The 23,218-nt window shown below is 41.3% G+C and overlaps 1 protein-coding gene across 3 annotated transcripts in view; it reads left to right on the plus strand.

The window, feature by feature from the left end:
• ARMC8 (armadillo repeat containing 8) overlaps positions 1–23,218 on the plus strand; it is a 57,474-nt gene that overhangs the window by 883 nt on the left and 33,373 nt on the right. For 2 of the 3 annotated variants that reach the window (XM_065748483.1, XM_065748484.1), the window contains exons 2-3: positions 1,175–1,251; positions 14,879–14,950. In XM_065748483.1, the coding sequence (XP_065604555.1) occupies positions 1,175–1,251; positions 14,879–14,950 (149 nt within the window). The remainder of the gene's footprint in view (positions 1–1,174; positions 1,252–14,878; positions 14,951–23,218) is intronic. The other variant, XM_065748486.1, reaches the window with a different exon arrangement.

A 23,218-nucleotide genomic window follows, 5' to 3' on the forward strand; every position in this document is an offset into this window, starting at 1 on the left:
AAAAGGTCCCCTGCTGCCCTCCAAAATATTGTCTTCACTACGTGGAGGATCATCCCAGATTGTAAAGGAACCATAGGGGTCACCAGCTCCTAGCTCCACACAAGCACCACTCAAAAATGAGACCATATATAAAAACAACTTACCTGTAGGACTTACGTAATATAATTTGGCAGTATTCTTGCAGGCTGAGGGATCCTGCTGCCTCTGTGTTCTCCTTTCACACCTCATTGAGACCCTAGCACGCTGCTGGCAGTTCTGATGTCTCCGGGAAAGCAGGCACAGGTTTAGCCAAGAGTGGATGCTTGTGAAGCGATGGAGAGTTTGCAGCTCCTTTATAGCTTCTTTCAAGGAAATCTGTGAAGGGGAAAATGGGAAGAGGATAATAAAATGCTGAGTTGGCAAAAAGAAAAAAGTGAGACAATGGAAATAGATTCTGTCACGTGTTTGTGAGAGCCCAGAGGGGAAACTACCTTTCCCTTTCCCACCCATGTTCTTTGGAAGACTTTTCATTGCCAACTTGGGATCTTCTCAGAGAGAATAAGTCATTGGTGTGCAAGTGTTTGGCTTGCAAGCATGGTCCTCTTGCTGAGGTGAGAGCTGGGAATGTTGCAGAGAACGTTGTGCTGCTGCCCCACTGAGGTTGGGACAGCAGTGGGTCTGTCAGATGGCTGTCCCTGCAGCGTGTAAAAATGATATGGCAACCCACAGCAAGATGTCTTAATGTGAGCTTCCTTCTTTTCAAGAGCTTGTTTGCAGGAATTCATGTTTTGTTTTGTTTTCTATGTAGTAATTGAACACAATAAAATGGGAATTGAAGGTAATGCTGATTTCTGAAATAGGCTCCTTTGTGCTATCTACTTCACAATATTGAAATTGTTTGTTCATAACCATACAAGCACCCAGCAGCACTCCGTTAACTTGCTTTGACTTGTGTGCTGCCACCCACATTAAGTACGTATTTAAATCGTGCTTAAACACAGGGTTAATTCTTCGTGCAGATGTTGCCCAGCAGTAGCATACTCCACATTTGAATATGATCCTGTGGTTTTGCTGCTATCTTGCCTGGTAGGTTTTGACAAGCAACAGACTTGTGTTGCTGTAGTTCTTCATGTTTAACAGCCATTGTGTGAATTGATCTAAACCATTTTGAAAAAGTGCTTTTTTTTCTCTGCAGGAGGTAACGGCCAGCAGCCGCCACTACGTCGACAGATTGTTTGACCTCGATCCCCAGAAAGTCCTGCAAGGTGTCATGTAAGTCATCAGAAGGCGTTTGGGCTGTTGGTTGAGCTAGGTTAGCTGGAGTCCTGCTACAGCTGTCGGTCAGGGGGAAGGAGCTCTATGTCTTTTGAGAAGTCTTGTTGGAAATTTTAATACAGACATGACAGTACTGGTTTAACGCCTGTGACTCTGTGGTGCTGCCTCCCAGCTGGCAGCAACGGGGCTAAACGTTCAGCAAGCATCCAGGAAAAGTTTTTAATCCATTTCTTCCTTTTGGCTGCCTCCAGATTCTCTTACAAATCTACTTTCCTCTGGCCCTCTTCTTGTCCTCTGCCTCATCACACCTGCCTCTTCGTTTTCCCCTGCTGCTGTGCCTGAGTGTTGATTTTTTCTCTTGTCAAAATGAAGGGAATTGCAAGTAGAAAGAAAATACTTCCAGAGAAATAAACAGTGGTGCAAATTAGATTTCAGTATTTCTATTGCAAGTCAACGATAGTGGGAGTGATGGAAGGATTAAGTGGAAGTTCTGCCCTGCTGAACAAGCAGTAAAGCTGATGCAGAGGTCTATTTCCTTGCTGTCTTTGGGCTATGTTTCTTCCATTGTAACCATACAGCAGGTCCTTTCCCATGTCTGACTTTGGTGACATTGGGCCTTCTCGGGCTTCTCTGCAGCTTACTGGCCATGGCTTTCTGGCAAAACACCAGAACCAGGTGGTTTGGAAAGCCAAGCTTGTTGGTTGTGTTGTTCAGGGCAATCTGAGGTGTTTCCAGTAGTAGATATTAAAAAAATATATATATATATATTCCAGGATGTGTTCTGGGAATAGTGTGGACAACTTAATAGCATTTGTATTCCTCTGAAAGGCATGAGAACCAAAACAGGTGTTCATAATAGTGTCTTGGAAACTTTATTTGTTGAAATATCCTCTTACCTGTATGAAAACCTGTGGTACAGTAGTGTACACGTTCTCAGGTTCTGAGAGTCTGGCATTTCTTCCACCCCTTGTTCTTGCTCCATTGCTAAGGAGGCTGGGTTAGATGGTCTCAGGGGTGAGGATGTTTCCATATGCCCACGTGGGACCTCCTCGGAGGTGCTTGGAGCACGGGGCAGCTCTGCTCTCTTCTCCAATGGACTGGAAGCTGTAAGTGTTGGGATCCCTTTCCCTCTATTTTGAGGTATTATTTTCATCTTTTACAGTGATTTCCCAGAACCAAAAGTCTTGGGCAATCTCTTTGTCTTAGCTAGCATTTGGAATTCTTTGTGTTGTCTGTGCATGACAGTGAATTTAGTGCTGAGCTGCCTTTTAGTTTTTTTGTGGTCTGGAATAAAATTAATTGATCAGAGTGACTGTCTTGATGGGCTTCTCCAGTCAGCTTATAATTTGTCCATTTAAAGACAGCAAAAAACCTGCTTCGGAGAGTACTTCTTCATTGATGTTAAATCCTTTGTGATGAGTTTATTTTCCAATTAGTGGATGGGTGTGATACAGTCCATTTTAAAATACAAAGAAACCTCAGCCCAAGATTCTTTTTGGGCAGAAAAAATACAGCTTTGTCCCTCTTCCTTTGCCTTAGGGTGTCTGAAAATTTATCAAAGTTATGGGGGTGGGGTGGAAAGGGGCGTTGGGGTGGAAGAAGTGTGTTTCAGAAGCTCTTACCAAGTATTCTGTGGAATTCACTGAAAATCTTTGGTTCCTAAGATATGCTGCTTTTTTTTTCTCCTGCATCCTGGCTGACAGTATGGGTGACCTAGATTTTTATTTTGATTGATGGAACTGTATGAATATCAAGGATCAGAAAGGGCTGTCTTAAGAGGCTTTGTTTCTGCAGATTATCTTCACTTACAGTAGCTCTGTTCTTTGTATGCCATTAAAGAAACTTGAATGAGTAACTTGGGCTTGGGGCTTTCTTTTAATTGCATCCTTTTATAATTTAATGAAAAGCAACTTCTGAATAAGGTTTGATAAAGGTAAAATACAGCTAAATGCTTCCTGGACTTGAAAATCATGCCAATCCAGTTGTGGCCTTGTAAATGGAGAAATCTTATAATTACATATTCTGAAGGTATATGAACTACCAAATCTCATCTCTTTTTTTTTTTTCCCATGAGTTGTCAGAGAGGTAATGTTCAGAACTGTCTTTTGCCACACAGCAAAGTCTTCCTTGGCCAGGGGCTTTTTGGTTTTCCTCTTCATGGGAGAAGTGAGAAACCACAGTCTAATTCTACGTGGAATTATGTTTGCATCGTTCCTATTGCTTTCATTTTGGTATTAATAGGAGGTTGGAAGGAGAGAAGTGAATTGGTAACTTCAGTTCAGGGTTTGGAATGTTGGGATTTATTACAGGGCTGACTGCAGCCTTTTGCTGTATCTGATGGAGAACTGTCAAAAATGTTCAAGGCCCATTCCTGCGTACCCACATCTGTATGGAAGTGTGTATTCACCTTTATAAATGAGGAAGCTTAAGGTTGTAGTTTCCTTCTGTACATTTGAGTCTATGCTTATGCTTGAGAGGTCTTTCAGGTCTGCTTTGTGTCTACTTAAGTGCTCTTCTAAACCTTTAATCTTCTGTATTACTGCCCTGCAGTTCATATTTTCTCAGATGTACTTTGTCTGCATTTGACAGGGTCAGCAGTAATATCAGGTAAGCAGCTACTGAACATATTTAGTGTTCAGAATCCACAGGCTACCCCGAGCAGATATTTTAAATGATTATAAAGACTGTGTTCTCTCAGAAGTTCTCTTAAATACTCTGTCACTGTTGGCAGAGGAGCAGAACACAGACAGCTCTGTGCATTTCTGTGTTGCTTTAAGAGCTCCATCCCATTATGCTTGCTGCAACAGCAGTATGTGCTTTGCTGTGTAGCAGTGTTTTAGACTAACGTTTGGTTTTCACCCACTCTTCATCTCAGGACTACTTTGTTCAAAGGCAAGACTGGTGCTGAGTTCTGCCCGCTCATTTCTTTGCTGATCAGGCATTTGCTTGAGAAATGTTTTGTCGTGCTTACAGTTAGTGTGATGTCTTCAAAGAGGCAATCTATCATTTGAGTGATGTAAATTCCATCTCAAAGGCTGATTTTGAAGGGAGCATTCTGGCTGAGAAATCTGGCTCACTCAGGGTCCCAACTGTTTCTCATCAGTCTGTCCCCCTAGCAGTCATAGAGTGTCATCGTGTCAGGCTTGTAAATAGTCATTATCGTGGTGTGCCAAGGATTCCCATGCTACTGCTGTGTCTGTCCTTTTTTGATGTGCAGGCAGCTGGAGTTACCAGACAAGCATTTTTCAATCTTGCACGAGCATTTTCTTTTTCAGGACGATGAAAGAATCATCCTATAGAAATAGTGCTAGGTGCTGAAGAATCATTGTCAAAGCTATGTTTTCAGTTCCCTTTTCCCAGGTAGCACATACAATGCCCTGGTGGGAGTAGTGGTACAGATCTATGCAGTATGTTTGATTTCTTATATATAATGTTTCCCACACAGAATGATTTTGAATGTCTGAGAATGTGTTTTTGATATGGAATGTGGAGGCACTGGCTGTGGATCGGGACACGTGGACCACTTTGAATCTGACAGTTGTGTTTGGGGCTCCATGCAGGCTTAGGCTGATGGTGTTGTGGTGGTTAATTGTTGAACTTGGTGTTCTGAAGACTGTGGAAACGATATTTTGGCACAACCAGGATGTAGATGGGCTTACCTTTGCATCGGTCTTCGAATGGAAAATGAGTTATGTGTTAAAAGCCCCTCTGAGGAGGGGGAGAGGACTGCTACCTGCATTTGGCTGAAGATGATTCTGCCTTCTTCAAGCAGAAGACAGCAAAAGACAGTCAGAGACCAGGAAAAAAGAGTTTCTATTTTAACTAGTAACACTGCTCTTGTGGGACCTGTCTTGTGTCGCTTGTGGGCAGTTGCTTTGAAATTATTTGGAACACCTCAAACTGTGTTTATTACAGTCCTTTTCATTTATTGATTCTTGGATTTGAAAAAGTGTTCCAGGCACGATTAGGTGACTATCAATTAGTCACTTGTGTCTGCAGGGAATTGCATCCCCAAAGGAACAGCAGGAAGCCCTTCGGCCAGGCGCCAAGAGCCTGCTTCTGCCTCTCCTTACTGCTCTGTCCATTCCAAAGGATACACAGTGCTCGGTTAAACATTGCACACCCGAAATACACAGTCACATTTGCCATCTCTCAATAGCTAGTTCCAGACTTGAATTTTCTGCAGGAGTCATGTTTTGGCCTTGGCACACGTTATTGCCTCAGTTTGCACCTGAAGGACTCTGTGAGAGCAGATGAGTTTTTAGAAGTTTTTTCCTGTTATGCTTTGCCTCTGTAGATTTTCAGTCCAATAAATTGATCTGTTTGGTGTTGTACTCTGTGATAAATAGATATTCTTTCAAATGCAGTGTGAGACTCTTGGATGTAATTCTTCAGGTCAGGACTTTCGTCTACAAGTTATGTAATTTTTAAAGCTTCCTTTTTCTGTTTAGCATCATTCATGTGCTGCAAGAAGAGGCTCCTGACTCCTGTTGATGCAGCTCTTGGGCTACAGGATAGGCACTCTGTGCCTTGGAATGGGATGCCCATTCTTTGGTTGTGGAATCTGGCAGGGGAGTTTGAGCAGGTTTAGGTGAGGGTGAGAGGGAGCTGAGAGCAGTGCTCCGTTTCATTGTTCCCCTCCAGGAGGTAAGCTGAGGAATGTAGTAGGTAGGTAGGTTTTTCAGAGTGCTGGAGGCTGAAAAAGAAAGTACCTCAAATGCTGTTTGGGAATGAAGAAGTGTTCTGGGGAGAGTGGTTTTCAATATAATAGCTTTTGTAGAGTCAGGTGGAAATATAATGTAGATATAGAGGGAAGAAATGAAGCTGTAATAAAGACTTTTATCTTAGAACTTTTTTTGCCCATTTGTGCTCGCTTTTTATTACAACAAAAGGTACAAATGCATAGCTCTGATGCATTCTAATAAATTATGTAACTCCTGGTCTAAACGCTAGAAGTGGGCTAAGTTATAGGAAATTAAGTATGCCTGTAACATTTGGCTAGAAGCAGTCAGACTGAGGGCTGTTTCATGTTCCAAACCTTGCTGTTGCTCCTTGGAGCCTGGGAGCGAGCACTGATGATCAACCAATCTTCTTGAGCATTGCTGTCAGGGCACAGAACTCCTCCAAGGCTGCACTCTAGATTCCAGCTTCTGAGATGTAGTGCTGTCGCAGTGATGGTCGCAGGCTGTTGGCTGGATGAGGGCAGAGGCATCTTTCATCAGAATAGCTGATGTGGCTGGAGAGCAGGAGGCACTCGTGTACTGTTCACAAAAGCCTCGAGTTCTGGGTGGCGAGCTTCAGGCTCAGCACATTGGTTGAATGCTTAGGTCATCAGATTGTAACTTGTTACTAGTATGTTGGACTACTGCAGAGGAGAGGTGGTTGTAAGGGAGAGAAATACAGTAGGCAGAGGAGGGAGAAATAGTTGCACTGTGCCCTTTGGGAGCGTGGGAGAGTTAAGAGTCAACTGTAAGTTGGGCTTGAGCACGTGCCATAAAATCAGCAGTGCTACTAAGTTTGTGATACTTAATATTTGCTGTTTGATTTTTGTTCTAAGATTGTGGTTCAGGTTGATCAGAGCCAACATTAAAAGTAGTTTCCTTTCAGAACAAGCTCATTTTCAGTTTGCAGCACAGAACTACGTTCTTTCAGGTTATCTCTTTGTTAAAGGTCAGCATTTCTAGCAACGTTCAAAGGATGCAACTCCATTTATGTGTATTTGCCTACCAGCTGATGAAAATGGTTTCAGTATGTATGCTGTCCTGCTAGTGCTCTCCTGGTAATTGAAATGTATTGGGATTTACTTTTTTCCTCTGTTTGTTGGGAGTGGAAAGGTAGCAGGAGGGCTAGCTGGTAAAATTACAAGCACGCTTCCAATGTGTGTTGTCTGAAACATCCAGTAACTTTCTCCCAAACATGGAATGGGAGAGTTTGAGGATTGGTGAATTACAAATTTGTTTTGTTTTAGTGAGTACTTACTGTTGCTCCTTTGAAAAGGGAAATGGGGACATGCCTAACGCATATGGGGGCCAGCACACTCAGGCATCTACTGGATGCTTGGAGCTAAAAATCGAGGCTATACTTCAGTGCAGGAAAGATTCGAGGGTACTATCGAATGAATAATAGCCATGTCAAGTGAACAGATTTTGTTGATCTTTTGGTGATTGCTGGCTAAGCTGCTGGGGACAGTGTGGTACAATATGAATGTACACATACCTGAGAGCAGGCGAGCAGAGGCTTGATGACCATTTTAAGGTATTTTCCTTCACTGAGTGAATCTTAGGTTTTCTCTGTGTGAATAACTTGTGGCAGACAACATTATTGTGGTAAAACAGGAGAAGGAACAGAGTGACTATATCTGTTTGATGATTTGGGCCATTTGTTTGAAGCATCAGCAGTGCTTCTCGTATGGTCTTGCAGCTCCAGAATGTGGAGGGAGTATTTTGCTGGTCTTGGTTGCTCCACCACAGAGCAGAAGATCTGTTTCCAGGAGTCCTTGTTCAAGTGCAGCTGTTTTTCCCCACGCCTCTTCAGATAATTCCTTACTATTGCAACCCAGTGTAAGTAGAGGCGATGCGCTCCAGAACTGAAATGCTGATGATACAGAGCACTGATCGTTGCTTCTGTGGCTTTTTTTCTGTTTAAAACGTTTCTCTAAAAAATCTGGCTAAGCTCTCATCTGCCACTGACCTCGTGTACAGGATTTGAGATGTGTCGTCCCCAAGGTTGAGTAGGCAATTTTTCAGTTGATTAGTGTTCTCATCCAACTTGGAGCACAATTGTCAGACCCAGCGCAAAGGATGAGGCAAGAAAACATGCTTGAGAGGTGGGACAAGCAGCATCTCCCAGTTGTCAGTGAACCCAGAGATCTGAAAGGAAGGTAAGTTGAAACTTGTCAAAGGTGTTCAAATGATGACAGCCTTTTGTGTCACGCTTAGTGAGCTGACTGGTTTAGGCTCTTGTGTTGGCAACAAAAATCAGTTGAGAGGACTCTTCAGTCATGCACAAGGGCAGCAAGCGCTGGAAACTGAGATAGGTTCAGAGTAAGGCACGGATATTTCTACCAATAGATGTGGGTCAGTGAAACGGCTCCTCTTCCTAATTGGTGCCTGCCTTGGCAAGAAAACATAAGGTAAGTTGCCTCCAAATGGGATAGTTTAGAGGAGTTTTTGTGGTGTGATGTGGAGAAGGCAGATGAAGCGGTTGCTTCTAGCATTATCTGTGTTCTGAACTGCTGTAACTGTAGCTGTGTGCTGTTTCCTACAGCACTCTGGTTTTATGTAGTGTCTGATGGTACTGAATTGAGGCTGGGAACAACCACAGGTGATCTGGGGTTTCCTTGGGTTTGTTTAGTTTGCACTGTGGTAATTTCGTAACAGTTTCTAACTGTTAAAACACGGAGAAGTTGAGTAACAGTGTCTTTATGTGCTACCTTCTTTTCTGTAAAATTATCTTTTTTTTAATCAGTTGAGATTAGAAATACTGAAATCTCTCTCAGCGTGATCCTTACCTTCAGCAATAAGCTGATTTCCAATTTTGATGTTATGCAGGAGTTGGCAGGAGATTTTAGTGCTTAAGTGAACATTTAACAGGTATTTGATCTGTAGCACTATCCACTGTAGATGTCAACTGAAGAAATAATTATAGGCATTTTAACATGTAAAATTTGTAATTAATTTCTGTCGATTATTTTGCATTTGACTATTGAAATGGGAGAAGAGGAAGAAGGGAGGAGGTAGAAGGGAGAAGGAAGAGGGAGGTGAAAGCTGGAGAAAGTGTAGTTGTCAAAACCATAGCCTGCTGCTGGGTTTCTGACTCAGGTCCTGCCATGTCAGGTTTTGCTTCTGTGATACTGAAGCTTAGAAATTCCCCTGAGCTTGCAGCAGGCAGGTTTGAATTTAGCTATCTCTGTGTATCTGCTACAAATATTCCAGCCTTTCAGGTATTTAGATTTGGGGTTTTTGAAGACCTTACCAGCCAGATGTCCTGCTTTGTCCTATTGCTCTAGTAGATAAATGTTCCAATCTCACAACACATTGTGTTGGATGCTTCTCATGTGTACTTAATCCTCTAAAAATGTTTTGTAATTATTCCCTATTAGAGCTAAATGTGCTGGCTTAAAGTTTCTTGGACTGTTTTTCCTTCTGAGATTGTTCACCTCATGTTGAATATTCTTCTCATTGCGGAAACATTTTAAACGTGGTTACCTACTCTGAGCAAATACAGACATCGTTCATTTTGTCCTCTTTTCTGTCACCTGTTTGCCTCTTCCTCATTGAGTCACACTAGCTTGTTCCAACTCTTTGGTGTTGCACTGCTAGAAGGTGATTTCCATGACTTCCTATGACATTTTAAAACCTATTTCTGTTTGTGCTCGATTAACTGTATTTAAGAATGTGGATAAAAAAGTCTCCCTGAGGATTGGTGTACCCATGTTGCTTTCACGTGATCTCTTTTGCAGAAGAGATGCTGCTATCAAGGCTTGATAGGAGCGCTTTAGAGGTCTGTTCTTTCTCAGCTGGGAAGTGAACTCACACCAGTTCAGAGAACTGCACTCTGGTTACTCGGCACCTCTGGTGTCATTGTTGGAGAAGTCCCAGATGACTAAACTTCATGTTGTGTTGAACTAGAATGCTAATTTTCTTAGTGCTCTCATGTCTTATGGCATTTGTTACTGCTTCTTGCTTGCCTCAGATGGACTATATCTGTCTTTAGGAGTCAGAACAAAGGCACATTCATGTAACATTGGCATATTAGTTCATTTTGTAACTTCTGTCCAACTGCATTTGGATGGAAATCGTTTTTTATCTACTTCTGAAATGCTATAGACAATCATTCTGTGCTAGTGAAGCCACAAAACTAGCATGTGCTGCACCTTAAAAATGCTATTCGTAGCAGATTAATTGAACAGATTATTTCTGCATTGCTATGTTCCAAGAGATTGTTAAGAGCTGATAAACCTCACCTGGTAATTTTTGTTCTCCTTTTCAACAGTTTGGAAGAAGGAAATATGTATTTCTGTTTTTTTCAGTTTCTACATTGTTTGATAACTCTAAAGTGAATTGTCGCAGGATTGAATTGACAAAGCTGTTTTCTTACTGATTTAAAATGCAGAAAGAGATGGAGAAAGCTGATCTAGCACGTAAAGAAGAAATATTTACAAGAGGTTAGTTAGGACATCTTCACATTTTTTTGTCAGTCTACATATCCTTCTTGACTTTTTTCACATATTTTTTTCGTTACAGTAAACGTAGGCGTATATATTGCGTATCAGACTTTAAATCCATGCTTTAGAATTAATTGCAGTTTAAATTATTTAATTAAACGAGTTTGAATGTAAAATGTAAGATTTTGATACACAGAATATAAAAAAAAATAAAATAAAAGAGCACACAAAACCCCACCTCAGAAGTATCATACAACGTGTTTCATATGGAAACTTGATGTTTTGTTTTTTGTCTGTAGAGTCATAGAATGGTTTGGGTTGGCGAGCTGCCTTCCTGAGGAGTGGAGATTTAAACACTGATCTTAACACACATATTCTTCTGAAGCTGCTCATGCTCTGTTGCTGCCTGGCAACATGTTGGTAAAATACCTGAGAACTTGGAGGTGATTTTTGGGAAGCTTGTGTGTCTTCCTCTTCTGGATCATGGTGTTCACACAGGTGATGCCTGGAGTCACCACAGGCTGCCTGTTCTTTTGAAATTCTCTTCTCTTTGAAATTGTTTTTGCAGTTCTTTCCTTCCTCTTCGTTTCAAGACCTTTTCATGGTAAAATAGTGGGAGCAGTATGCATGATACTTAAAATAAGTGGATATCCAGTTTTGGACTGCATATTTCTGTTGTTTCTTAGTTAACTCTCTTGAAGGTTAAGATCTTCATTACTCTTTCTTCTTGGATGAATCTCGTATCTTCTTAGATATGAAGTCAGTCAAGTTCAAACTTGTTGGCGATGATGTTTTCAAGTAAGGGAGTTCAACTTGAGCATCCTCAGGTTTACTCCCCTTCAAGTTGCACGATTCTCCAAGGACCTCAGAGAGACCAAGATAACACATAGCACTTCTTTACTTACTATGGGGAGTAGTTTCTGATTGGGAAAATCTCAATAAAACATAAAATGAAATTATGTAATTATTTTTCATAATGAAACAAATAAAATTATACTATTCAACTTTGGATGACAGATTTCTAGAGTATTTATATTTATATCTTCCTGTTGGGTTTTTTTTTCTATGTAACTAGACTTATTCCTAATAGTGGCAGATTTGAAGAGATGTGTAACTTGGGAGTAACAAGACATAATGCATGCAAAAATGGTGATCATTTCCAAGCCCTCTGTGTTGCAGTTTTAAGTCTGGTTATGAGTTTGAAGCTATTTCATTTAATTCCAACTTGAAACTCCTTGAACTTGTGTTGGATTTGTCTTATTTCTCAGACAGATATCTCAGTTTCTTGTCTACCCATCGTGATCTTTCTGAGGAACTTCATGAACTGTGGTGGAGAAACTCATCTGAATTCTCTGTGTGTTGGGACTGTGATCTCACTAAACCTCTAAATTATAGAACTTGGCTGTCTTTGTGCCACTCCTTAAAGGGACCCAAAATCAAATTCTAATAGGTGATTCTTGATATGTATTAAATGAATATGGAGTTAGCAAGCTTGTTATATTGTGTAGTTGGTACAGGAGACACAAAAAGGGTCTTGTGACATCTGAAATAATGTGTGCAATCATCTGAGCAGGGCATTAAAGTGTCCCCAGGAACAGATTGCTTGGCAATTCAGTGCTTCTTATCTTCAGGATTCTTTGCAAGTGCTTTCTCCTTTGCTTCTTGTGGATGTGTGACATGATGCAGCAAACTTTTCTGAAGGCTTCACCAGCTGAGTAGTGGAGGTACAAGGTAGGTAGCTGTGGCGTGGCCCAGGCAGCTCAGTTCCTGCACCTAGCACATCTAGTCTACCATTGAAATTCCTTTCAGACTCCTACAGTGTTGCTTCTGCAGTTGTTTCGTAAGTACTCTTCTTCCTTGAGGAACAACTAAGACACTTTGATTCAGACCTTTAGTGTGGGAACCACTGGAGTGCACTTTGAATTTAGTGGACCTTTTGAGTCCATTCTTTAATTCTGGGGGGATTTCAGGCTTTGCCAGTCATCCAAATTCTTCTCAGTGACCTATTACAAGATACAGATTCACCAAACTTATGTGAGATATAACAGAGTAGTCCAGTGTTCTCTGCTGATACTTAGCTGTCTAAAATTGAGCAGTAAGCAGACTTGTAGAAGGTAATATTTTACTTGACCAGTTGAGTAGCTTCCTGTCTACTTGTTTTAGGAGTTATATTGAACTGCTGTTTGGAGTTCAGACTGCTTTTAGTACTGCTTCTTTGCTGGGGCTCCAGGATTTCTAGCCAGACTTGAGAACTTACCATGCTTTCATTCATTTATAGTTCCTAGAGCTCTCTTCTGTAACTGGATGCAACAGGAGAATGAATCACATAGAGAAATACTTCAGGAGGAACAATTACCTGTCACTAACTATATTGTGTAAAGGCTCTGTTTACACCAGTCCAAATGTTGTCTGCCTTGATTAAGTTTTTTAGAAGAAATGAATTGAGTGGAACGCTTGGGCCAGCTCCTTCTTGTGGTGGAAGTTTCCAGTTTAGTCTGTAAGAGCTGTTAGTGGTGTGATCATGCAAAACAAGGTGGGTCTTCAGGAGCAACTGTGCTACCCTAAATCTATTAAAATTTGCAGACAGCAAGTCAAAGCCATATAGTGCAACAACTGTAGAACCACAGAGTGGGTAGGGTTGGCAGGGATGGGGCATCCAGTGCTCCTCTGGGCATCCTGTGCCAGTGCCTCATCACTGTTTACACTTAACGTCTAATATGAGTCTTCCCTCTTTTTGTTCAAAACCATTCCCCCAAATTCCTCCACTTTTCTTTCTAGGAGAGGTCCTCTAGCCCTCCACTGTCCCACTCTTAACAGCCCCAGGCCAGGATGCAATACTGCAGATGGGCCCTAACCCTCCTCCCTGCTGCCAACCTCTCTGTTGATGCAGCCTGGGGTACTGTTGGCCTTCCAAGCTGCAAGAGCATACTGCTGGCTCACATACAGCTTTTTGTCCACTAAGACTCCCAAGTCCACCTCAGCAGAGTTGCTGTCAATCAGCTCTTCTAATCTGTAGACATATCTTTAGGCGTATGTGGGATTGCCTCAGCCCAAGTGCAATACTTTCTACTTCCCCTTGTTGAATCTTACAAGGTCTGCATGGGCCTGCTTTTCAAGCCTGTCCAGGTCCCTTTGGATGCCCTCCCTTCCTTCTGTTGTATCAGTGGCACCACTCAGCTTGGTGCCATCTGCAAACTTGCTGAGGATGCTCTCAATCCCACTGTCTCGGTCTTTGAGAAAATTGTTGAAGAGCACTGGTCCCAAGTTGGACCCCTGGGGGACACCACTCAACACCTGTCTGCCCCTGGACATACTGCTTCTGGCCTGTCCTCTGACTGTAGCCATCCAATCAGTACTTTATTCATCAAACAGTGCAGCCTTTCAATCCATATCTTTTCAATTCAGAGAAAAGATTGTGATGTGGGATTCTATCAAAGGCCTTACAGAAGTCCAGATAGATTTCAACAGTTGCTCTTCCTTTGTCTAATGAAGCCATCACTCCATTGTTGAAGGCCACCAGATTGGTCAGGCTTGATCTGCCTTTGCTGAAGCTTTGCTTGCTATGCTGAGTAGCTCCTGATCTTGCATGTGCCTTAACGTAGTTTCCAGGAGGATCCGTCCCGTCATCTTCACAGGCATGGACTGAAGCTAGTGCTGAAGTTCACAGATTATTTGAATGAATTATGTGCACAGTTAGTCAGCATTTGTTTTAGCAGCTTTGTGACTTGTTGGTAGAGATTTATCTTAATCTGAATCGCCTTCATCCCCTGGTTTTATAAAAGTCCAGTCCGTGAAGGTGCTAGCTTTATTTCACATTCTCTGGATGTTCATTTATGTTCAATGTGCTCAAATTTAGAGAGAAGAATACTTTAAAAAAAAAAGATGTTTATTGGTGTACAATTTTTAGTAATCTTCTGAATGTTAAGGTTGCAAACCAGACATTTTTATAGGACTTGATAGTGTGCAGAACCAGTGTCTGCTTTCCAGAATCCTCTCCTTGTTCCTTTCCTGGTACAAATACCTGTATTGTAGTTAACCCTATGCTAATGTGCAGACAGGAAAGTGGTTTTGTTCCAACTTTGTTCCCTGGATTTTGAGACACAGATGCGTGGTTTTCTGCTGTTTTTGTTTTTAAGAAGTCTAATGAATGTATGGGCACAAAGAACCAGTCTATCTAATTTTGCTCAGTCATGAGAACTTCTTCATGTTTGCTATGCATGTGAGATGGTGTGGGATTTTGCTTGCTTGCATAAGCTGGGACATAACAGAATCCTGGAGTTCTGGGGTGTTCATCTGTGGGCTGTGGAAACTGTGCCCTTAAGCACGGTCCTGCAGGTGCAGCATGGAGATGTAAAAGAGTATTTGATAAGCCTTCATGGAAATAGTAAATTCTGTAGATTAAGCCCTCAGTACCTCAGCATAATTTACCAGGGTTTGTTTTTCTTTCTGGATTTACAGAGATATGAAAAATGCTGTAATTGGAAACAACAAACAAAAAGCCAACTTGATTGTTTTGGGAGCAGTTCCAAGGTATGTCCTTTGCTACTCTCCTTTTCACTGATTCACAACAAGTCTGGAATAGTGATCCTTAGATCACAGGCACCTTTTTGTTTTAATTTTGATTGTAGCTGACTGCATAGTTTCTTTAATGTAACAGAGAGACTTGAAATGTGTGTTAATCTCATGTATTGCAGCACAGGCTGTTGAGCAATGCTTTTAATTTAGAATTTCACAGAGTTTCTTAAAGTAGTTGTGGTGATTTTTATAATTTTTTTTTTAATTTTTAATCAAACATTCTTGGTTTAGGAATGGAATATTTATTTTTTTTCAACGTTGATAATATTAATGATGGATGAAAGTGGTTGTATCTTAATCCTGTTCTTCAGCCAATTGTCTGGTGAGTTAACAGGTTAAAATGTGTAAGGTTGTTACAAGTTTTAATTTAAAATGATAAAAAGACATCTGAGATAATTTGATTCTGTTCTCCACCCGCTGCAGAGGATGTAAAAGCTTTGTTCATGCTTTATTGCTGGATTCCTGCTTCAGCTGTGAATGTTTTCTGGACCCTGATTTCAGTAGTACACACGTAACAGATAACTGCAGCTACTGGATTGCTCACTAAGGCTTTCATTTCACACCTCTTCTCCTCCAGCAAGCTGTAGCTGAAAGCAAGCAGCAGCAGAGAAGGAAAGCTCTGGATGTTGCATTACTTGTGCTAGCAGTGTGGGACCCACCTGTGATCCTTCTGCTTAAACAGCAGCATGGTCCCCAGCTGTCCTGCTTGATGCAGCTTCTTCACACTAGGCATTTTGTGGGTTTTTTTTACCCAGGGAATATCTCCATTAACAGATTAAGTTTAGTGTCAAGGCTAGCCCTTTAATTCCCTAGGAGTTAGCTGTGGGGAAACCTGCTCTCCAAAACCTGCTGGATTATCTTCAGCTCTGCCTGAAAACAAGCAGGCAAAGAGAAGACTTCCCGTGACACGTGGAGATCGAATTGGGCGTCTGATGGATCTTACGTGAACTTTAAAGAATAATTCTTTTTCCTGCAACAAACCCAAGGGATTCTTCTGACTATTATTTATTCTTTTGCTTCCAATTTAAAAAACAGAGGTTCTCCAACTAGAATCTGCCTTCTCTTAAATTTTGTAGGACTTTGTGTTCTTGCTGTTATTGCACTTACTCTTCTTACTTGTTCTGTGCCCAATAATGAAAATACAGAAGGTTTTTTTTTTCTGTTAATATCATCTGGCTTTCCAAGTAAGTAACATGGTTAACCTACTAATGCGAAGAAAGGACTGTTTGGAAATTCTTAAAGGATAAGTGGTCATGTCTGTTTTCATTTCAGTACAAGTTATCCTCAAATGACAAGAATTCTCATGCCAAAGCTTTTCAGAATAGGTGCACGGAGAAGAACATAAATTGAATGGGATTTTGTGAGGAAAAGACAACTCTTACTGGCAAAATCTTGCAGCATCATCCACGTGTGGGTGCCTTTCTGAAGGCTGTAGAGTATCTTCAGTGAGTTGCAGACAGACCTGAATAGATTACAGATCATTTGTATTGGAGAAGTCCTGTTTTCTCTGATACGGTGGTGGGAATTTGTCTTCTCTGATGTGCCTTTTAATTTGTGAAATGACCACTGAAACTGTGAGACACTGAACAGGAAAATTGTAATTCCAGTTTGTAAGGTCCAGCTTTACCCCAGTGAGCATAGATGTAAGGAAGCTTTAATTCTTTGCTCTAAGTCTCCTCTGCAAAGTTAACTATGGATGTTCTTTTCTCGGTTACATTGCAGTCTCCCAAGGGAAGTTATTTCTTTTTTGTAGTGACACGGGAATTGATAGCATTTTGCTACTGTTGCTTTTTCCTGTGGTTCAGCTTCTTGTTTACACGTTTATTTTTTTCTTCTCTGCTTCCCTAAATGTTTCTTCAGAAAGTTTTCATGTGATCAGAAGAAATCATTTAGATCCAAAGAGCCTCGTCAGGTTTCTGTCACTTAGTGCAAAAGAATACCGCGTGCTTACGTATTGGAACAGATCAATATGAGGTGTGGAAACACATCAGGGAAGTATCTTGTTTGAAAGCAGGCACATACCAATGGCCTGTATGAATAATACCTACTGAACGTATCAGACTGCTGGCTCATCGGAAAGAAATGTGAAGTCCTCCAAAGATCCCCATATGCGGGGCAAAAAGTGCTGAGGAGAGTTGCAGAATCGCTTTCATTGTAGGTGTGGCCACCTGTGTTCATGAGCTCAATGCTTATTGGTGTCATCTTTTTAAAAGGGAGACAGATCTACCAATTAAATGGCATTCTCTTTGTACCTTTCAAAGTCACTGTGACCTGTGGTCATTTCCTGATTGTTTGCTCTGAAGAGGATGCTAAGAAAAAACAAAGACTATTGAAATTTTTGCTTGGGGTTGTCCTTGAATTTAAGTAACCTGTTCTTGGAGTTCTTGTAATTGTTGTCTTTTGTAATGCTTCTCTTAAAGGAGAGCCACACTTAGCTAGGAATGCAAATATCTACTTGACAGGATCATCTCTTGTACAGACAGGGCATACTAACACACTTGGCTGAGTGTTTGGTTCTAAATCCATTATTAGTTACTGTAAGGTAGTGCTCCTTTGTGAGTGAGGAATATGGTTTCAATGAAACTCTTTAATTCCTTAACTCATAACTTTATGTGCTGAAATTATGTGTGTAATAATATATTAATGCAAATATATCTTGTGCTTGGTTCATGTAGTCATGCAAATTTCTGTAATTACTGCCTGCTTAGGATTAGATGCAGCAGAATTGCACGCACTACTGTCTGAAAGTAGTGTTAGACAGAAGTTATCTAAACCACCTTTCAAAGTATGCAGTGATCCATGGATCCAGGATTAAATTTTGGTAAAGAAGTAACAGTGCAGTAATGGATGAGGAACTGCCATGTATTGGTTTGACATTACGTTTTCTTCAGTTCATGTTGGGCAGCAAACACATTGAGCTGTTTCACAGAACAAACTTGGCCTTCAGTTTTCGAGGCAATCAAAGGCCAGATTACCAGACAAATATGATCAGTTCAGCAGCAATTTGTTGATTTTTTTTTTCAGGTTTCTAATTAAAGTGGCGGCACAAACAAGGTGGTGGTGGTTGTTGTTGTTAAAAGGTTCTGGTATATGTAGAGCAGATCACTGATCCTGTCATGAAGCAAGGATGGTGAGTAAAGGATCTGCCAAGATCCCCTGCGGTTCTGTTTCCCATCTAATTGACTGCTGGCTGTGGAGGAGTTGATGGGATTCAGATAACTGCAGGGCCTCTGCTGGTGGAGTTAGAGAGAGGTGTACCAGATGGACACATCTGCTGAAGTGATCGTGTTCCCTGGTATGTTACCAGCTTTCTTTCAAGAACTCGGGCACTGTGTTTGGACATAGCCTTGCTAAGTCTGTCATACACATTAATTACTTCATAGACATCCTTGCCAGGGCAGAGTGCAGTTGTTTGCTGATGGCTCATTCTGTAGTTGGCTGCACTGTGTGTGGGCATTATCTGTGCGGTGTACCCCACTGGTTGGGAATCTGTGCCCAAACCCATTGCTCTGTGGGCCTGAGTGAAGGAGCTTCATCTGTGGTGATGGCATTCGTTAAGTCTCCCCTACCCCAGAGTGTGAAAGGGATGGAGGAAAGGCCCTGGTAGGTCGGGGGCTGTGTGCCTGCTTTTGTCTTGAGGGCAAGTCAGGAGCCAGGGCCTGTCTATGTAATTATACATCTCTCTGTGAAGAGTAACCCTCACTGTGTGGGTCATGTGCAATTGCAATGAGGTGTTCTTCTCCTACTGTACTGTGGAGTACATGTGAGTCAAGGCAGATATTCATGGTCAGCAGGGTTGTATTAGAGCTGCTTTTGTTTAAAAGCTGTAAGCCTTCTCACTTAGAGGTGTCCTGTGTGTTGACACAAAGGGCATTGTAAATATGAGTTGTGCTTCTAATGGCATCTTTTAACTTGTGATTTTTGATATAAATTCTATATTACAGTTTCTCGTGTGTTTTTTTTTTCCAAATTTTTTTTTCAATTGTGCAAAATTAACTTTGTGATATCTCATGGAAACTGTTCCTAAGGAGCTGTGGGCACCATATCTGTAAAAATATTCAAAACCTGTTCTTGACATTCTTTCTGAATGATGGCTGGGTGATATCAAATGGAGAGGGAATATGGTTTAGCCATTTTATGTACAACAAAGAATTTAAAAATGCAGATGGAGAGATGGCATAGCTTACTTCCTGTTATGAAAAAGTGAATCACTCTGCACTGCTTTAACACGAAGTAGCAAGAGTTATTTTACATGAAACTGATCATTAGGGTAAGAAGAACACGAACCCAATCCTTAAGGAAAAACAGATTTTGTATAAGGATAATTCAGTTTAGACTTCATACAACTCAGTAAGTAGGCATTACAGGTTTCCAACTTTGGTTTTAGTTGGCAATAAAAATTGATTTGGATGGATATTAAGTAATTTGGGTAGAAAAAAAATCATATAGTATTATTGTAAGTGAAGGTATCTAAACAGAACAAGAAATTGCAGGAGCTTTAAGCTGAAGCTTCTTGTTCCTAAAGGAAAAGCTTTTTTGCAGCTTACTTCACCCCTGCTTGCAGCGTTGTAACACATAGCCCTGTAGAAGCAGAAGAGCATTTCTCTCTGTAATCCATGTCAGTTAAGTGTTTGTGTTAACAAGGTAGTACTTCACCAGATGATGAACAGTCACTGGAATTATAAGATCTTCAAATACAAGACACTATAACTCGAGCAGTTGCCCTGAGCTCTTTATCCACCTCCCTACTAATGGGGTTCAGGTACTAACAGCTGAGTTTCACCAGCTCTCTCCCACATTTAAGAACTTCAGAGATTTTGGTGACAACTTGTAAGTGGGGTGGAATGTCAGAGAGAGTCAATTTCTGACCTTAGTAGCCAGCTGAGTGAGGTCTGTGCCAGAACACATTGGTGAGGTCCGAGTCACACAAGTGTGTTCCAGTGCACAGCTCTGGTGCAGCACACCCATCTCAGTAAGAGTCAGAAAAAGGAAAATCTTGCTGAGCTGCTGTAGTCACCATTTGTTCCGCAGCTACATTCTTTGAAAGTTTCCTGCTCCATGTCTAGAGCACTGCGTGGTTATCCTAGGTGAGTCCCAGTCAGTTGGCCAAAATAGGTCATGCTTCCAGCTGCCCTTATTTGTGGTTTCTAAGCATAATTGTTCATAGAGTTCATTGAATTATTTCTCTGCGTGGATTTCCTGTCCTATCTCATTTAGTTACAACTGCCTGGACTCCTTTCCTGAGGGATTGCTGGCTGAAGAGCAAGTTGACAGGAGCATTCGCCCCATTGTGCTGTCTTAGAGTCTCCCATACTTTTGGCATCTCCTGAAGCTCTCGGGCTCTACAGCAGTGAATGGGGATGGTTCTGGCAGAGCCTTGTTCCAATATCCTCCTTGTTCTGTGGGAGTCAAATGACTGGCTGCTTGTGCAGCTGATCCTGATGAGCCCTGTGCCCAGTGCTGGTAGCTGGAGATAAGACAAGTACCCTAGGAAAGTTTTTATTTTATTTTTTTTTATCTCCCAAATCCAAATTGTACCATTCCCTTTCTCCCCATGTGAACATGCTTTTCTTTTTACCTTTATCCTTTTAATCTCCATATGCAATAGCAATATATTGCCAATGTCTTTGCTGAATTTGTCTGTGCCAGACCCTGGGAACAGCAGACCAGTCCAGAACTATGTTTCTTATGACAATAAAGGAATATCATTTAGATCTGTAATTTTCAGTGTTACGTGGCATCTGTCCTCTCTTTAAAAAATAACAAAAAAATTAATAAAGGCAACGGGAAATATTGTACTGTGGATATCTAGTTCTGTGGAAAACCAAGGATGAAAGCCAAGCATATTTCAAAGGTATAGAAGAGGATATTATTAATATTTCAAAAACAATGTATGAAAAATTTGAATTTAATTGTTCATCTTTACTAATTATAAAGCTTTGTTAAGAATTTCTATTTCAACCTGCAGCCTGTGTATTACAGTCAGTGTGTTTCATTTTCACTCCTTTGCATTAACATAGCTGTAACATCTGCTCCTAGTGCGGACTGGCAATGGGAAGGAAAACAGCAATTACTTCCTTTGGAAGCAGCCAGCCTTCAGAACTGAGAGTACTTTTGGATTTTGTGAAACTTCCTTCAGGGAAAAAAAAAAACAACAAAAAAAACAGCCCAAAAGTAAATGTTTTAGGACATGGCTAATCGTTTTTGGATACAAGGAATGGTTATTTGTCAAAGCCCTTAAAAGCCTCTGATGTTATCGATGTGATAATGCATCTCAGAACATTTTTTTCAGGACATTATTACTGAAAATAGATGGAAATATGTTTGCTTCTTTACATTCAGATCTAGGTTTTATGGAAGCTGTTTTACCGCCCCCGCTACTCCCAGAAAGTTTCTGACGTTATCTCATTTGTGTCAAGCTGCACACTCACCAGCTGTTACATCAGAGGAGTCTCCTGGTATCCCCTGACAGCTGTGTGTTAGGGTCATAGGATCACCATGGTTGGAAAAGACCTCTGAGTCCACCCAGTCTTATTCATTGGCTTCTCAGTGTTAGAACATGATCAGCAAAAAAGGTGGGTTTTAGATTCTTGTCAAGGGATTTCTTTTCTGTAATAAAACCGCTTCAGACGATTACAAAATGAAACATAGCACATCTCCAAGTTAGCAGTGGTCTGAGTGTGCACGCTCTGGTCCTGCTCTGGATGAGGGCTGTGCTGCTGCCTCTCTGTCCTTGCCCCAGCACTCTGCTACTCCTCTCCCACTTCAGCCTGTAAAAGCCAACCCGGCATACAGCACACTGCAGAAATGTTTGCCTTGAGGTGTGGCTGTGGGTTTGGGGAGGATGGAGTCTGTGGTTCCCCTTTTGGAAGTTGATTTATTTGCTTCACAACACGTTTGTTCTGTGAGTGCTGAATTAAACTGAGTCAGAATATATATCTGAATGCAGCATGGGCTGTAAGCGAGCTGCTGTGTCTTAGGGATTGCAGCAAGGAAGAGTTGTAATGTCCTCGCACTTGAAGGAAGGAGCAGATTGAGAAAGCATGACAGCAGGACAAATTAAGTGCCTTAATTCTTGATAAAATTATTATATGCTGAATTATTTAAAATAATTGTAAAATGTAATTTTTTTTCTAAGCTACTTAAACCTGGAGCTGAATCATTTTGGCAGTGGATTTTGCTTTTGATTCTCTCCTCCCCGTGCTGAGATGAGAGATGTTCTCTGTAACTGATTCCTCGTCTTGGCTGTCAACGTGTTTTCTAAATGCTCAACAATTTGAAGTCAAATCTTTCAGTTTGCTTCTGAAATCTTACCAATAGAAGAAGTTGATTGGTGGATCTTGTCAGGAAGTGCCACAGTTGCATCGTTTCCAGCAGAGTGGTTACAAATAGAACACCAATTCTGAAACCTGGAACAGTTGCAGAGTGTATGGGTACCAGGGGGAGTTCATTCATCTTCTGGGCTGCTCCAGGAGATTCCTGTGAACTCAAGGGGTTATTCTTTGTGACTGGACAGTATCTGAGTTAGAACAGTCACAGTGGGATTGTGGTGTCCATGTTATGGCCCTGTAATGTTCAGAGAAAGTCTCACATCTCTTAGGGGTGAATTTTAGCCAAGATTATTCAGTGCATTTGCATTTTACCAAAGCAGCCTTCTGTTTTCTGTCAGCTCTTACCTGATCTAGGAGGTAGGGAAGTACTCATGGTGCAAGGTTATTCCGTCTCTTCAGGACTGGAAGTGAAATGCTTATCTCTGTTATAACCTTGCATAATGTTACTTACATGTTTTACTTCTTTTGTACTGATTCAGAAACAGCTGTCGTCTTTACCTCGAACATAGTGCAGCCAATACACTGAACTGGACAGTACCAGAATTTGTAACTAGAAATGTTTCATTGGCTTTAGGGTGTTTCTTTTTTCTGGGGGGGTTGTTTGGTTCTTTGTCCAGAAGCCAATCGGGTGGATACAGTTGGTTTGAGTTTGCCAAGTGATGAGTGAGGTATGCTTTGTGGAACAACTGATAATCTCAGCCTTGTTTTACGTGCTGCATCCCATCAGTATTAAAGCAAAAAGCTTATGGCATATGAGCCCCACTGAGCCATGTGGGGCCAGAGTGCTTCAGGAAAGGTGGCTGCTAGCTGCTACCTGTAAGACACCCAAGGGATTTTATAAAGGATAACCTATGTGCCATACTGAATGCACACAAGTTAGGAATGGATTTAC

Source organism: Cyrtonyx montezumae, unplaced genomic scaffold (assembly GCF_038088225.1).
Source record: "Cyrtonyx montezumae isolate F1298 unplaced genomic scaffold, pur_monq_1.0 scaffold_5, whole genome shotgun sequence".
NCBI classification, from domain to species: domain Eukaryota; kingdom Metazoa; phylum Chordata; class Aves; order Galliformes; family Odontophoridae; genus Cyrtonyx; species Cyrtonyx montezumae.